The 13,880-nt window shown below is 51.0% G+C and overlaps 1 protein-coding gene across 2 annotated transcripts; it reads right to left on the bottom strand.

Moving 5' to 3' along the window:
- Positions 1-16: 16 nt before the first annotated feature.
- SQSTM1 (sequestosome 1) lies at positions 17-12,646 on the bottom strand. Of its 2 annotated transcripts, none has more exons than XM_060095046.1 (8): positions 12,390-12,646; positions 10,211-10,306; positions 9,126-9,355; positions 8,889-9,030; positions 8,002-8,082; positions 2,360-2,574; positions 1,897-2,092; positions 17-883 (listed from the first exon to the last, which is right to left on the bottom strand). In XM_060095046.1, the coding sequence occupies exons 1-8, from the start codon at positions 12,592-12,594 to the stop codon at positions 726-728; spliced, it is 1,323 nt and encodes a 440-aa protein (XP_059951029.1). In that variant the 5' UTR covers positions 12,595-12,646; the 3' UTR covers positions 17-725. The 2 variants fall into 2 exon arrangements, with proteins under 2 accessions (XP_059951029.1, XP_059951030.1); XM_060095047.1 differs by lacking the exon at positions 12,390-12,646 and adding an exon at positions 12,130-12,152.
- Between the last annotated feature and the right edge of the window lie 1,234 nt (positions 12,647-13,880).

Raw genomic sequence — 13,880 nt, 5'->3', positions numbered from 1 at the left:
ATTGCACCATCTCTGATTAAAGTGCTTATACCATTTAATTAAGATTGTTTACAAATATGATAACAGAATGGCTACAAAGCAATTTTCTTACTTTAAAAGCAGTTGACACATTGGGAAATGAGAGAATTCCAGTCGCTGTGACACAGGCAGTACTCAGTGAACAGCATCAGTTCCCCCGTCAGCCCTCCTTTATTCCCAGATGTTTAGCCAAAGTCCTGAGCTGTCCTACCCTCTAGTAATCACTACAGGACAGCCTTCTCCGCACCAACAGAATGTTGGCTATACTCTAGCCAAATTCGGAGTATAGCAGATTTCTAGCAGAAAATCAATTACGTATCATCAGTGTACTATAGTCATTTTGAAAAAAGCAAAAAAGCGGAAGGCCATTAGGCAAGATCTATTCTGGACTGCTGGTGTAATCCTGCAGGGAGAGCGGGAACATGATGCAGTGTGGCCTCCGCGCCCTCCCCAGCGAGGAGTCTCTCGCTCTGCCCCAGGGGGGCACCCCCCGGCGGCAAGGAGCCAGGCGCCCACAGGAAGCTGGTTAGAACTACCCCCTCGTGTCACTTGTTGTACTGCCCGAAATGGCTTTGTGCGTCCCCACCCCCCAGATCCTGGAAGAAGAATGCAGAGAAACTGGCCCTTACAGAGGCACTGGGGCGCTATACTAGCTCAACACAACTATGAGAGAAGAAAGGGGACACAGAATGGGTGAGCAGACTTTGTCACAACGGCGGTGGGTGTTTTGAATACTGGATGGTGTCTAGGGCAGCCCCAATGTCATAATCCTTGGTCTGTAGGAGCCTGGTGAGCCAGCCGCCTTCATCAGAGAACCCCATGGATAGCATCTGGGAGAGGGACTCAATCAGCCGGGGGTCAGCTTCTGCCAGAGAGAGTAATGACAGCCATGAGGAAGAGTCACTGGGCCCCAGATGTGACCTGTATGTGGCAGCATCCTGTCCAGCCAGCAAGTGCCCAGGGCCTGCAGGGCCTGGCCATTGTACAAGGTCTTAACCCTCACAGGGACCCTCTAAGGCAGGAATTGGCAACCTTTTTCTATAAAAGGTCAGAGAATAAATATTTTAAGCTGCTTTGCAGGCTATTCATCCCTGTCACAACTACTCAACTGTGCTGTTACAAGCATAAAAGCAGCCAAACAAAATGCAAACAAATGATCATGGCTGTGTTCCAGTAAAACATATTTATGAACACAAATTTGGATTTCATCTAATTTTCCCATCTTGACTTTTTTCCAACCATTATAAAAATGAAAAAATCATTCTTGGCCCATAGGGCATAGTTTGCCACTCCCTGCTTTAAGGCAGAGAAGATAAATACTGGTGGCCAAGGGCTAAATTTGGCCCACAGGATGGGTTTCCACTTGAATATTGTTTTAAAAGTCATTGCCGTGTGACAGTGATGAACCAGAGCAGGGTGTGAGTGGCCTCTTTTATCCAGTGTGAGTTCTCCAGGCTGGCACACTCTCCACCCGGCCCTACTGCTTCCACACCACCTACTTCACACGGTGGCTTCCTGCCTGGCTCCTCCCGGAGCCTTGGCTAGGACCCCTGCTCCAAGGTCAGCACTTTCCACGAGGAAACAGTGGAGATGGACCCCGAGTCCACTTTTAGTAGTGCATGGCAGTGCCAAAGCCAGCGCCGCCACCACGTCACATCTGCCTTTGTCATTCTGGGTCTGGATGTTAAGTTTTAGAAAGCTGAGCTTATACTAAGGCTCAGTATAGACACAGAGGACAAAACCAACTCCCAGTTTTCTCTTAGGTCAACAGACAAGCCATGCAGTACAGGACATCATGTTTTTCTGTGTTGCTAAAAGCAAGTGATAGGATGCTCTGAATGGAAAAGATAGAAATACAAAATACTTGAAATCTCTTGCCTGGTGGCAGATGTGGGTACAATGCAGCTTCCTTCAGCCCTGTGGGTCCTTCCTGGGAAGGGTCCAGAGAGCTTGGCCCTTCAGATTCAGGCATCTGTAAAGACTGGAGTTCACCTGTAGACGGGTCCACCTCTTTTGAAGACAGATGAGTCCAGTCATCATCTCCTCCTGAACAGTTATCAGACTCCATCTGTTCCTGGAACAAAACCCCCCATGAGCACAAGGACAAGGACAACAGGCCACCTGACCACAGCCTGGGAGAGTCAGGGCATGGAGGACTGGAAAGAGGCTTTTGCTTTACAAAGTTCTAGTGGAGGTTCACAGAACAACTTAAATGCCACCGACACTCTGCAACAGAAATGGGTCCCTCTGGCTGTGCGAGTGCCAGGGAAGGGCTGTGCTTGGGATGCCGGGAGAAGCTCTGGGCGGCCACAACCTGGGGATGGCGTGGGAGGGTGCTTGCCTCAGGCTGACCCCCTGACTCCAGGGCAATCTTGTTCACTTGCTCCACCAGAGACTGTGCCATGCCCTCCACGTCCCCGTCCGGCTTGCTGGGGTTGGAGCAGCAGCTGCTTGTCTGAGAGCTACACTTCTCCTCTGGGCTGGAGCTGCCTGGGGAGGTGGGTGTCAGGCGGCTTCTCTTTCCTCCATGTTCCACATCAATATCGACTTCAATGCCTGGAAGCCAAGGAGAAAACAAAAACTTGATTAACAGCTAGCATCCCAGGTGAGCTTCAGAGCCAGAAAGTCCATAAACAGACCTTGTTTTCCCCTAACCATGTAGGACAGCGGCTGCACAGCAGGCAGGGCCAGGCCCTTGGAATACGGTGAGAGCCAAATAAATACCACGTGTGGCCAGTACCACCTGGCCACAGTGGTGAGGACCACATAAAGCATCGCACTTGCGTGCAGGGGCCTAGTAATGTGAAAAACATGCACACTGAACACGCGAATTTTGTTTAGGCGGGCAGACAGCCCGTGCAAACTCTGTGCAAGGCCCATGAGGCTGCAAGCACTGGCTGGCGTGTCTACCTCCAGTCTCTCACACTCTGGGGCACATGCTTACTGAGGGGAAGGGAGTGGACAATCATCGGGGCTATGTTTTTAATTATTTTTAATTTCTCAAAGGGCATGCCCATAGCTTAGAGTCAAACAATTTTAAAAGGCTATAGAATTGATAAACAACAAGGTCCTACTGTATAACACATGGAACCATATTCAATATCCTGTGATAAACCATATGGAAAAGAATATGAAAAATATATGTATGTATTACTGAGTCACTTTGCTGTACAGCAGAAATTAACACAACATTGTAAATCAACTACACTTCAATAAAATTTAAAAAAAAAAGACTATAGTCTTCTATAGAAGATTCCCTGCCCCCTGCCACACAGCCTTGCCCATTCCCCAGAGACAGCTGTCAACCCACAAATGCTCTTTCTTTCTCGACTGCTCAAGTTTACTGCTTATTTCTTACTCTGGAAGATCAACACTTTACCACCCCTTCCCCTGTCCTTTCACAAACTCAAGTTTTGGTAAAAACAGCATTCAGCATTTACGTTAGTGCCACTACATAAATATTGTTCTTTGCTGGGCCAAGTACTGGCCTTATTTACTCGTAGAGTCTTTCTGTTTCTGTAGCAGTAACGATGTCCTCCTTTTCATTTGCTAACTTTCCCCATATTCTCCCACAGCTTCTCTATAGTGTTTTCTACAACACACGTTAAGTGTATCAGATACCGCATCCGTTCTGTTTTTTTCCCTGGAGACCACCCCTGGCGGGCATGGAGCTTCCAGCTCCAGCCTGGACAGGCAGCTCTCGGGGCCAGAGGCACAGCTACACCTTTCCTTCCATCCTGGCAACTCCTCTTGTCACTCTTTCATGTGCTGGGTACCATTGTCAAGCACCTCTTTCTTCATTCTGGGCTTATTTCTTCATTTTGGCCAGAGAGGGGGAGTTCAAGCCCAGGTAAGATGATTAAGACCCTTGCACTCCTGACAACTTTGTTCTGCTCCCACACGATCATTTTAGGTGGGTACAGAATTCGAGGTTGGAAAACCATTTTAGATGAGCCTTTTAAAGTCACTTGTCTTCCAGCTCTTGCTGTGCTCCTTCAATTCCCAAGCTTTTATAGCATCCTGGAGAGTTTTCCAGAGTCTCTCTTTATCCCAAGGGTTCTGACACTTGACAGTGACCCTTGGTGTGGGGTCTTTTTTCAGTCACCGTCCAAGGCATCTGGGGTCCCTTTCTTTTTTTTCTTTATCATGTGATATGCTTTATTAAAATTTTTCAAAATACCAAGATTTCTGAATCAAAATAAAAGCTGCATGATATGGACTATATTTTTGATGCTCATCCATTATAAAAACCATAAAATATTAAAGTGGGATCACACTGTAACATGATATACAAATGGAGGGGGTTGACAATCACTGTTATACTGCTGAGTCTATTAAAGTGGAAATACCACTTATCTACTATATTTCCTATATGTAGGGAAAAGCCAGGAGATACTAGAGTTCTGTAATTTATCTTATTGGGAGGATCTGAAACTACAAATAAAATTCTCAAGTGTACTTACTTGAGAACATATACTCAATGCATAGCATAAAGTTATGCTCCTGAAAGATGGACTCCAAGAAGTTGCTACATAAGGCATCTGGGGTCCCTTTCAATCCAGAGGTTAATGTCCTTCGTGCCAAGAGACTGTCTTGTATTCTTTGTTCATTTCCTCCCTACAGTTTACTCTGTTCTTTTTCTGGAATTCCTTCATCCTATATTGGACCTCCAGGATTAATCCTCAAATTATCCCATCTTTTCTCTCCTTCTGCCTCTACTTGTTTTGCTTCTAGAATATTTCCTCGAGATGATCTTAAAACCTGAGACTTCTTTTGAAGTTGTCTTTTTTCTATTTTTTTTTTAATTTCCAAGAACGTTCTTATTCTGCTCCTTTATGTTACCATTTTTACGGTACCCTGTTTTTCATGGATACAAACACTTTTCTGTTCTCACTGAGGATGTTAACCTTCTCTTCCCTATTGAGTCCTTCCTCCAGTTCCTTTTCTCCCGAGCACGGAGGTTTTCCCCGAACTGTTGGTGACCCACAGCTGCCTGATCCTAACGAGGCACTAAGGAAAAGGCGATGGGAAGCACTCTCCCTGGGGCCAGGGCCGTCGTCATCTTCCAACTGCAGGGTGACGGGGTGCCCAGCCAGACACTGGGATCCTACAGGTGGCGGAGCTGTCCGATGCTCCTCTGGTGCCTTCAGCCTCTCCGGAGCAGGGACTCCCCAGCTTCTGCTGGACTCACTCTCATGCATGATGCCCAGTTTCAGGCTGGTGCCTCACCCTGCCCTGTGTCCCTAGTGTCCCCACCTCTGAAGCTTCCCTGGGTCAAGTGCTCCAGCAATTAAATTAAACACCAGGTCTCCTGCAAGGGTTGGCAAGGGCCAGCATCTGGCTGACTGGGACTGTGAAGTCTCTACATGATCCTTAATAGGCGTCTTCAACCCCTCCCCTGGGTCCCTGGCCTTCTCTGGTCCCTGCACAGCCGGTCTTGCTTCTCGGTGGCGTCCCTGTGCAGGTGCACAGGCTTCTGATGCCTCCACTCTGTTAGTTACTGTCCTCCATCCACTTCCCATCTTCCAAGGTTTGATAACTTCATTTTATCTTGTCCTCTATTACTTTTTTCTCTTGTTCTTTATCCATGATGCTTTATATTTTTTTGTTTAATCCCTTCACTATTATCTTAGTGGAGTTTGAGGAGCAAGCAGAGATGAAAGCAGGCTTAGCTACTGGTGCGCCATCTGCAAAATTTAAATTGTTCTTCTTCCATTTCCCCTACAGCTTTTCATTAGGAAAAGGTTCAAGCAGTCAGAAAAGCTGGAAGAACAGTACAATGAATACCCATATACTTTCTCACTTTTCTAAATGGATGAATGATGTGACGCTTCTGAAAATGGATCATTGAGATTTTTCAACTAGGGTTTCTCCAACTTAATGATAATCTAAGAATTCAGGGCTTACAAGACTGTACCAGTCTCTGCCATGCTGTCCCAAAAGCCTCTGTGTGGGGGCATTTATTGAAGACCCCATGACGAGGAAGGGCCCTGCTATTTTACATCCTAAGTGTCGGTGACTGTGACCTCCACCCTGGGCCTCATGGTGTTGCTCAGCTGGCTCTCACAGCACCTACCAAAAAAAGGCCTCAGGTTTGCACTTTAAAGCCACCGACTCTCTGCACACATTGCCCTCTGGGAGGTGTCAGTGGTTACATCCCCTCTGGGCCCATGATCTGGGAACAAATGGTCCCTTGTAGGCCGTTAGCAGAGTAAGTCATCCTGTTAGTTTCTCATAAGAAAGGAAAATACCCATAACTCCAACAACAGAGTTTAACCCATTCCTCGAATGGCTCTTGTCAATGGAAATTACTCAAAAGCATCTTACTGAAACTTTTCTTGTTTTATAGGGTTCCAGGCTCCTCCCTAGTTAGTAGAAACCAACTCCATCCACTTCGAAAGATCTGAAAAGGCCTTAATCCTTATCCCCAAAGACCTCTGAGCACTTGTGTCCTGAGTGGGGAATCCAGGTCAAGTTCTGAAACACTTCACAAGCTCAGATGGGTCTTGGCATGGAAAGCAAGCATGACGCAGTCTCCTGGGAAGCCTTCAGAACACAAAGACCCCAGGCCCTACCCAAGACCCACTCACCGAATCAAGGGACCTGGGACTCCACACTCTTTTCAAGTCCCCTGCCTGAACCTAGACTTGGTATTGTGACTTCCCAGGTTCTCTCGTTCATTCTTCTAGTGAAAAACTTTGTTCTTCAGAATAACTAGTTTTAACAGTTTGCATACACCAAATTATATACCAAAACCCCCCCAAAAAACCCCAACCCTTTGTTGGTGATTCTGATACTCAGTCAGAACCACTGTCCATTTACTATCTTCCAGAGAAAAACGTCCCATGGCCCCTAAGTAGCAACCCATTAGTTTGAATTTCTTAAAATTCTACTATGTCTTTCACTATGTCTTAAGTGAGTGTCAGGGTTTAGGGATAACCTATCTCTCAATTATTTCATCACTACTCCACTGTTACCCTCCTTAGAAAGCATTAAATACAGCAATTCTTTTTCCTCACTCTCAAGAAGAACCTTTAACTCCAGTGCAGAAACCACGTGTGAACTGAGCTATTTCACGTAGCAGCAATACCGAGATGTCGCTGCTGCTTCCATGAGTGTGAACAGAAATGGTCTCGGTCTGGAAGCAATGGCAGCCATGCTCTGTGAGCCACAGGGTGGATGGCGGGTGGGGCTGGGCACCCTCCTACAGCATTCTTTCAGACATGGACCCAACTTTTGGACAGACCAGGTGGGCACTTTCTGCCACTGCAGTCACAAAGATGACCTCTCTTCTAGTCCAAGATCGTGGATTCATCATAATCACCTTCATTAGCTGATTCTTGCTGCCAAAACACAGCAAGTGCTTTCTAAATTCTTGGAGCTTTTGGCCTCAGGCCGGGCACACTATGGAGGCTCATCCACCCAGACACCTACCCTGGGCCTGCGCACTGGGAACCTGGCGGCACACAGAGAACCTTCCTCCCTTCCTCCCTTCTCTCCGGCACCGGCACAAGCCCAGCACTCAGGAAGCGCCAGGAAAGGTTGGGGGTTGCAAAAAGGGAGGAAAGGCAATATGGCATCTCAACTAACTACCCACACAAGTCCTTGAAGAAACCCCAAGACTCACATTAGGAGAAATACAGACTGGTTTTCTCCCAAAGGACAAACAGGCAGAAGATGACAGGCCAGCCCTGCAACTGAGCCTGGTCACCCTCCCTAGTGGGATTACCCCAACCACACGTTGGCTGATTCCACACTCTGTGTGGAAAGCTCAAGAATCTGTCAGGGAATGCAACTTCAAGTGGCCTGTGGTGCAGCACTTGGTAAAGTTTGATATGTGGCAACAAATCTTTACTGGTCTCAAGAACACATCAGCTGCCACTCCTCTGCAGTATCCCAAGTGAAAGCCACAAAACAGCCACCTACACACTGGTTACCAAAATGCTCTGCTGATATCAAAGGACGGACAAGGCAACCACTTACCTAGAGGGCTGAGGGCAGCTGCCACACTCTCCCCTACATTCTTGAGGAAATTCACACTGGGATCCTCCGATGGACCATTAGCTTTGATTTTAAAAAACAAAAACAAAGATACACTTAATTCAAAGCATGTCTCTCAGTGACGGATACCTGTCGCAGTCCTGTCACCTTCATCCCAGGAGCCCTCCCCCCCGGGGCCCCGTCCCAGCAGCCTATACTCCAGTGCTTCCCTCTCTCCCTCCCTCTCCGGGCCACCTCCTGGGCCCCTTGGTCCTTCAAACCACTTCCCCTCCTGCTCCCCCTGCATCTGTGTTCCTGCTGCCTTGGTACTCTGCAGGGGGCTCAGTACATACAGTATGAAATATTATTTACTCGAATCAAACATCCCCATCTTTGTCTCTAAACATGAAGTGAATCCAAGGACACAGTAAGATTAATAAAATCAGAATAAAACCAGAATCCGAAAGTTCAGAATGCAAGCTATATGTAAGTTTTTAACTTGGGGACTGCGTTTTAAAAGACTTGTGCAAATTTGGCTCTGAGTTTGCTGACAGCTAGCATAGAAGAGAAGGGAGTGCACTGCGGAGGTGCAGGTGCTGGAGGGGGCCTCCCGTCTATACGTGAGGACCACCTCAGAGGGCAGCATGAGGAGGTGGGCAAGGGCAGGTGCATTAGTGGCCTTGGGCACTTAGGTGCCTCAGTTTTTCCACCTGTACAATGGAGATAATGCTCCACACTTTGCTGGGTTTTGTGAGGATTAAATGCCAGGAATGGCCATGAAGTCCCCAGCCCAGCCATAGGCACATAGGATTTCAGGACACAGGGAAGGCCCTCCAGCTCTGCCAGCCCTCACATCTCGCCCTTCAGAGGCCAGCAGACACAAGCCTCACCTGATTCTGCAGCGGGGCCAGGGTGGGCATCCCCCGCTCGAGGAGGACGTGGGCTCCAGTTCCCCGGTGGGCCCATCTCCCAGCCAGGCCACCCAAAGTGCCCGTGTTTCAGCTTCCGGAGCCAGCGGCTGTGAGAGAAGCCCTGGGCAGGGGTAGACAGAGGGGCAGGGTGGTGCCAGGTCAGGGGGCTCCTGCCACCCTGCACCCACCCCGAGCCCACAGGGAGGCCCCACTCACCTCAGAAAGGTGCCCGAAGGGGCTGGGGAAGGCAAGTTTGCTGTGCTCCCTGTGCATGCCCTTCCCCTCGCAGACAGAGCATAGGTCGTAGTCAGGGCAGACGCTGCACTTGTAGCGGGTCCCCACCACTGGCCCGTTGCAACCGTCACAGATAACGTTGGGGTGCACCATATTTCGGGGCACCTCCTGAGCACATGGGGGTCGGTGGTCCCGCCGGCACTCCTTCTTCTCTGCAGGCAGGGCAGAAAGCCATGACGCTCTTTGTAAGCCACGGAAGACTCCTGCTTGTCACCACTATGGGGCCATCACAGTCAGCAGGTCCCTCATGCCACCCTTCCAACACCGAATCCACGCGAATTCACTTACTCAAGTGCCAACAACACAACCTCAGAGCCTGCTAGGAGGTTCACAATCCCTGCGCCTGCGACCTGGGGACGAGCGGCCCAGGCAAGAGCAAAGCAACAGAGATGAGCGGCGTCTGCACGGCCTTGGCCTCGCCCCGACTAAACAAACCCTCAGCTTGTGGGCACGATCAGGAGCGAACCCAGGGACTCCCCTGGTGGCACAGTGGTCAAGGATCCGCCTGCCAATGCAGGGGGCACGGGTTCGAGTCCTGGTCCAGGAAGATCCCACATGCTGTGGAGCAGCTAAGCCTGTGCACCATAACTACTGAGCCTGCGCTCTAGAGCCCGCGAGCCACAACTACTGAAGCCCACATGTCTAGAGCCCGTGCTCTGCAACAAGAGAAGCCACTGCACCGCAACGAAGAGTAGCCCCCGTCGCTGCAACTAGAGAAAGCCTGCGCACAGCAACGAAGACCCAATGCAGCCAAAACGAAAGATAAATAAATGTATTAAATTTATTTTAAAAATTTATTAAATTTATTTTTTTTTTAAGTGAACCCAGAGACCCTCCGACCTCACCCCCTGTGGTGGGCAGTACTCCTTTTCAGGCCAAGCACAGCGATGACTATGGCCCTGTCTTAAACAGCCTTCAGTCTCCTCACCCCTTCTTTAGGGGAACGTCTCCATAACCTCAAGCCAGTTGTACTCAGCAGGAACACCTGGCTTCAGGCTGCCCCTTACCTTTAATGTAAATACGGAAGATGTCATCCTTCACATATGACATCGCCATCTTCAGTTCCTCGTCACTGGAAAAGGCAACCAAGTCCCCGTCCTCATCTAGATTGTTTAAAAGACAGCAAGTGAGCACCCAGGCCTTCTCAGTTGGACACAAGCTGCTGAAAAGGGCTGAGGCCAGTGCGAAAAGGGGCACCTGCAGGGCTATAAACTGAAGCCCACTTGTCTGAGCCAGGGGAAAGCAGGGCTGAGGCCAAACTGCCCATTCACTCTGCCACTGCCTGGAGAGTAAGTACTCCAACCTGGACCCTGGGCGCACACGAAAGGCAGAGTACGTGTGTGCAGACACAGCAATGGTAGCACCTGGCCACCTGCCACTCTGCCTCTGCACTAGCTGCCCCGTCAGAAAGGTACTGTCTCCATCCACATCCAACCAGCCCCAGCCCCCATCAACTGTGGGAGATCCCCATCTGTGACCTGCTCCTCAGGGGTCCAGCCCCTCCAAAGGCCTCGGACCTCTTGTGGCTTAGGAGAGTAAAGTAGAATACATCTGCCTGCTTCCTCCCCCAACAAAGCTAAAATTACGTATTTATATGTAGTCTCCAGTTTTTAGATGTTGGCTCAAATGGTTTAAAGCATCACCATGCAAGACAAACCACACCATACATCTGCAGGCTGGTTCAGGTCTATGGGTCACCAGATGCAACATCTACCATAAAAACAGGGGTTGTGTCAAAAGGTGGAAACCACTCAAATGTCCATCAACTAATGCACAGCTCAACAAAATGTGCCGTGTCCATAAAATTGAACCTTTCCCAGCCCCAAAAAGGAATGAAATACTGATACATACTACAACATAGGTGAACCTTTAAAACATTATGCTAAGTAAAAGAAGCCAGTTACAACAGACTACATATTTTTACATGAAATGTTCAAAATAGAGAAATCCATAGACAAAGTAGATTAGTGGTAGCTTAGGGCTGGGGTATGGGATGATGGGGATGGGAGGATAGCTAAAGCGCAGAGTTTCTTCATAAAGTGATGGAAAGGTTCCAAGATGACTGTGATAACGGCTGCACAAATCTGTAAATATGCCCAAAACTGTACACTTTAAATGGATGAATTCTGTGGTATGTGAACTGTAGCTCAATAAAACTGTTATTTAAAAAAAAGGTGGAAGAAATCCAAACAAGAGGGGATATATGTATATGTATGCCTGGTTTACTTTGCCGTACAGCAAAAACTTGTAAAGCAACGTTGTAAAGCAACTACACTCCAATAAAAATTTTAAAAATAAATTAATAAACAACGATCTACTCTGAAAATAAATTTTAAACTTTGGGGCCCTGGCAAGACGGCAGCAGTCCTGAGGACGGCCCTAGCACGGGCCCACCCACCGGCAGGCCCGCCTCCGTCCCAGTCACAACCACCTCCCCCAACCCCACCCCCCCGCAGTCAGCAGTCTTGCCAGCGCAGCTATAAACTGAGCTGGCTCCTGGGCCGTGTCCCTACACCAACACTTCTCAAGCACGTTTCCATCTGGTCCCTCTATCCACTGCCAATGGGATAACGTCTGGACTCCGCCTGGTCTTGGGCGTTCTGTGGTCTGTCCCCGATCTCCCCTCCCAGCCGGCGGCCCGGAACTCGCGGGCCAGGCCGCACAGCTGAGTCCTCCTCCCCAGCCAGCCCTTCCTCCCAGTCTGCCGGCCCAGGCTCTTCCGGGTTATTATCACAACCCCCACCTGGCACTAGCAGGCCCAGACTCGGCAGCAGCAAGATGTCACTGTAACCTGAGTGCCCCTCTGACCACCCTGTGCCTGCTCGCGAGCCGGTGAGGACGCCCCGGTGCGCCTTCGCCAAGATCTGCAACATCATGGCGGGCGGGGGCGGGGGCGGGGGTGGGGGTGGGGGAGGAGGTCTCTTACGCCGCCAGGCCTGAGATCCGCCCGGAGAGCCTGGCAGCGCCTGACCCTACCAGGGCCGGCTGTAGTCACCACTCCTCGTCACCAGGATGGCACCCGAAGCCGAACTAGGGACCCTCGCGGGCCGCCGTTCACCCAGGGAGCAGCCAGAGCAAACCCCCGCAGACGCCACCAGGCCCGACGAGAAAGAAGAGGCAGCCACACCGCCGGCAGGGCAGGACTGCGTCACGACCCCGCGCCAATGCCTTAGGGCGCCCGCTCACCGCGGTAGTGAGCCTGGAAGCCTCCGGGCCGTAGTACGGGGAACAGGGCGGCCACCCGGCTCAGCAGCCGCTCGCAGGGCCGCGGGCCAGCTGTGGACTCAGCTTCCGCTTCGGGCTCCGGGCTAAAACAGAAGCTGAAGCGGCGGATCTCGCGGGCTGCGTCCTCCTTGCCCAGAAGATAGGCCTTCACGGTGAGCGACGCCATCGCCGTGCGTTGGGAAGCAGTAGTGAAGCGCTAGGGTAGCCGCTCAGGCGTGCGGCTTTTGTAGGGCACGCTGGGAGCCCCGCCCTCCCCACTTCCTGGGGGCGGGGTCTGAGCGGGCCCGGTCCAGCCCTTGCCGCCAGGCCGTCGCGCGCGAGCCACCCTGCGGGAGCCCCAGACTCACTACAGCCTCCTCGGCGCTGGGCTCCCTCATTGCCGCCCCCTTTCCTCATTGCCCCTAATGCATCAGGGACCCCAAGAGGCCGGCCCCGCAGTCCGACATCTCGGTCTGGCGCCCGCCTCTGCACCTAGGGAAAGGGACCGGCCAGGGTCCCGCCCCAGATCCCTCGCAGGTCTGGTCCTGGCCGTGACTCAGCAGAGCAGAACCCAGGCCGCCCGGAGATGGCCAGTGCAGGAGGGAGGTGGACAACAGAGGCCGGAAGCCAGGAAGTTCCTAGGCACTCAGCGGGCACCGCCAGCTAGAACAAATTGGCTCCCGAGGTGCTGTCCTGACCTTGCCACTCTTGGCAGCCGACCCCATTCGAAGCCATCAGCTTTTCAGGTGGCAGCCCACTCCGCCATCCCCAGCATCCTCCATGACTGTTCCTTACTGAGTTGAGGAACAGACCCCCAAATGAAGCCTGAGCACCAGAGGAGCTCCCAGTTTGATAGGGGGTAGGGTTGAGAGGTGCCAGAAGAGCACAGGATCTTCCCACCCCCACCTGACTGGAGGGCCTGCTAAGGCTTCCTGGAGCCTCAGTGGCCACCAAGTGTTCACTGCAGCCCAAGAGACTCCCCATTGGTGCCTGGACACCCACTAGTCAGCCGGTGGTGCCCAAGGGCCTGAGGGGTCTCAGGTCTGTTGGCCTCAGGGGCAGCCCAGTACTTAGCTCAACAGCCCCCAGCTAGGGACCAAGAAACAGAGGCTTTGGGCCTCTGTTGCCCACCTCCCTCCTGCGCTGGACATCTCCGGCTTTCTGTGACAAAAGTGACCTGTTCAAATGGCCTGGGGGAAGGGGGTTGTTACGGGTGGGTGTCTTAGAAGAAGGTAGGCAGGAAGGTTATGTCACCCTATGAATCCCTCCAGATACGGTTCTGTGAGTAGAAAGTCAAACCTACTGAGTCAAATTCATGCTTTTTCATGGTAGGGTTTGTGGAAGCAGGTAAAACTTCAAGGGATGGGAAACCTGGAGACCACAGGAAAGTAGGTTGGATTTGGTTAGTCAGGTGCAAGGGGGACTTGGTTGTGGAAGCACAGCAGGGACCTGTCCACAGGTGTGGCTTGTCTT

The sequence above is a fragment of the Mesoplodon densirostris genome, chromosome 3, assembly GCF_025265405.1.
Source record: "Mesoplodon densirostris isolate mMesDen1 chromosome 3, mMesDen1 primary haplotype, whole genome shotgun sequence".
In the NCBI taxonomy this organism is placed as follows: domain Eukaryota; kingdom Metazoa; phylum Chordata; class Mammalia; order Artiodactyla; family Ziphiidae; genus Mesoplodon; species Mesoplodon densirostris.
This window is presented reverse-complemented; position numbering and strand designations above follow the sequence as displayed.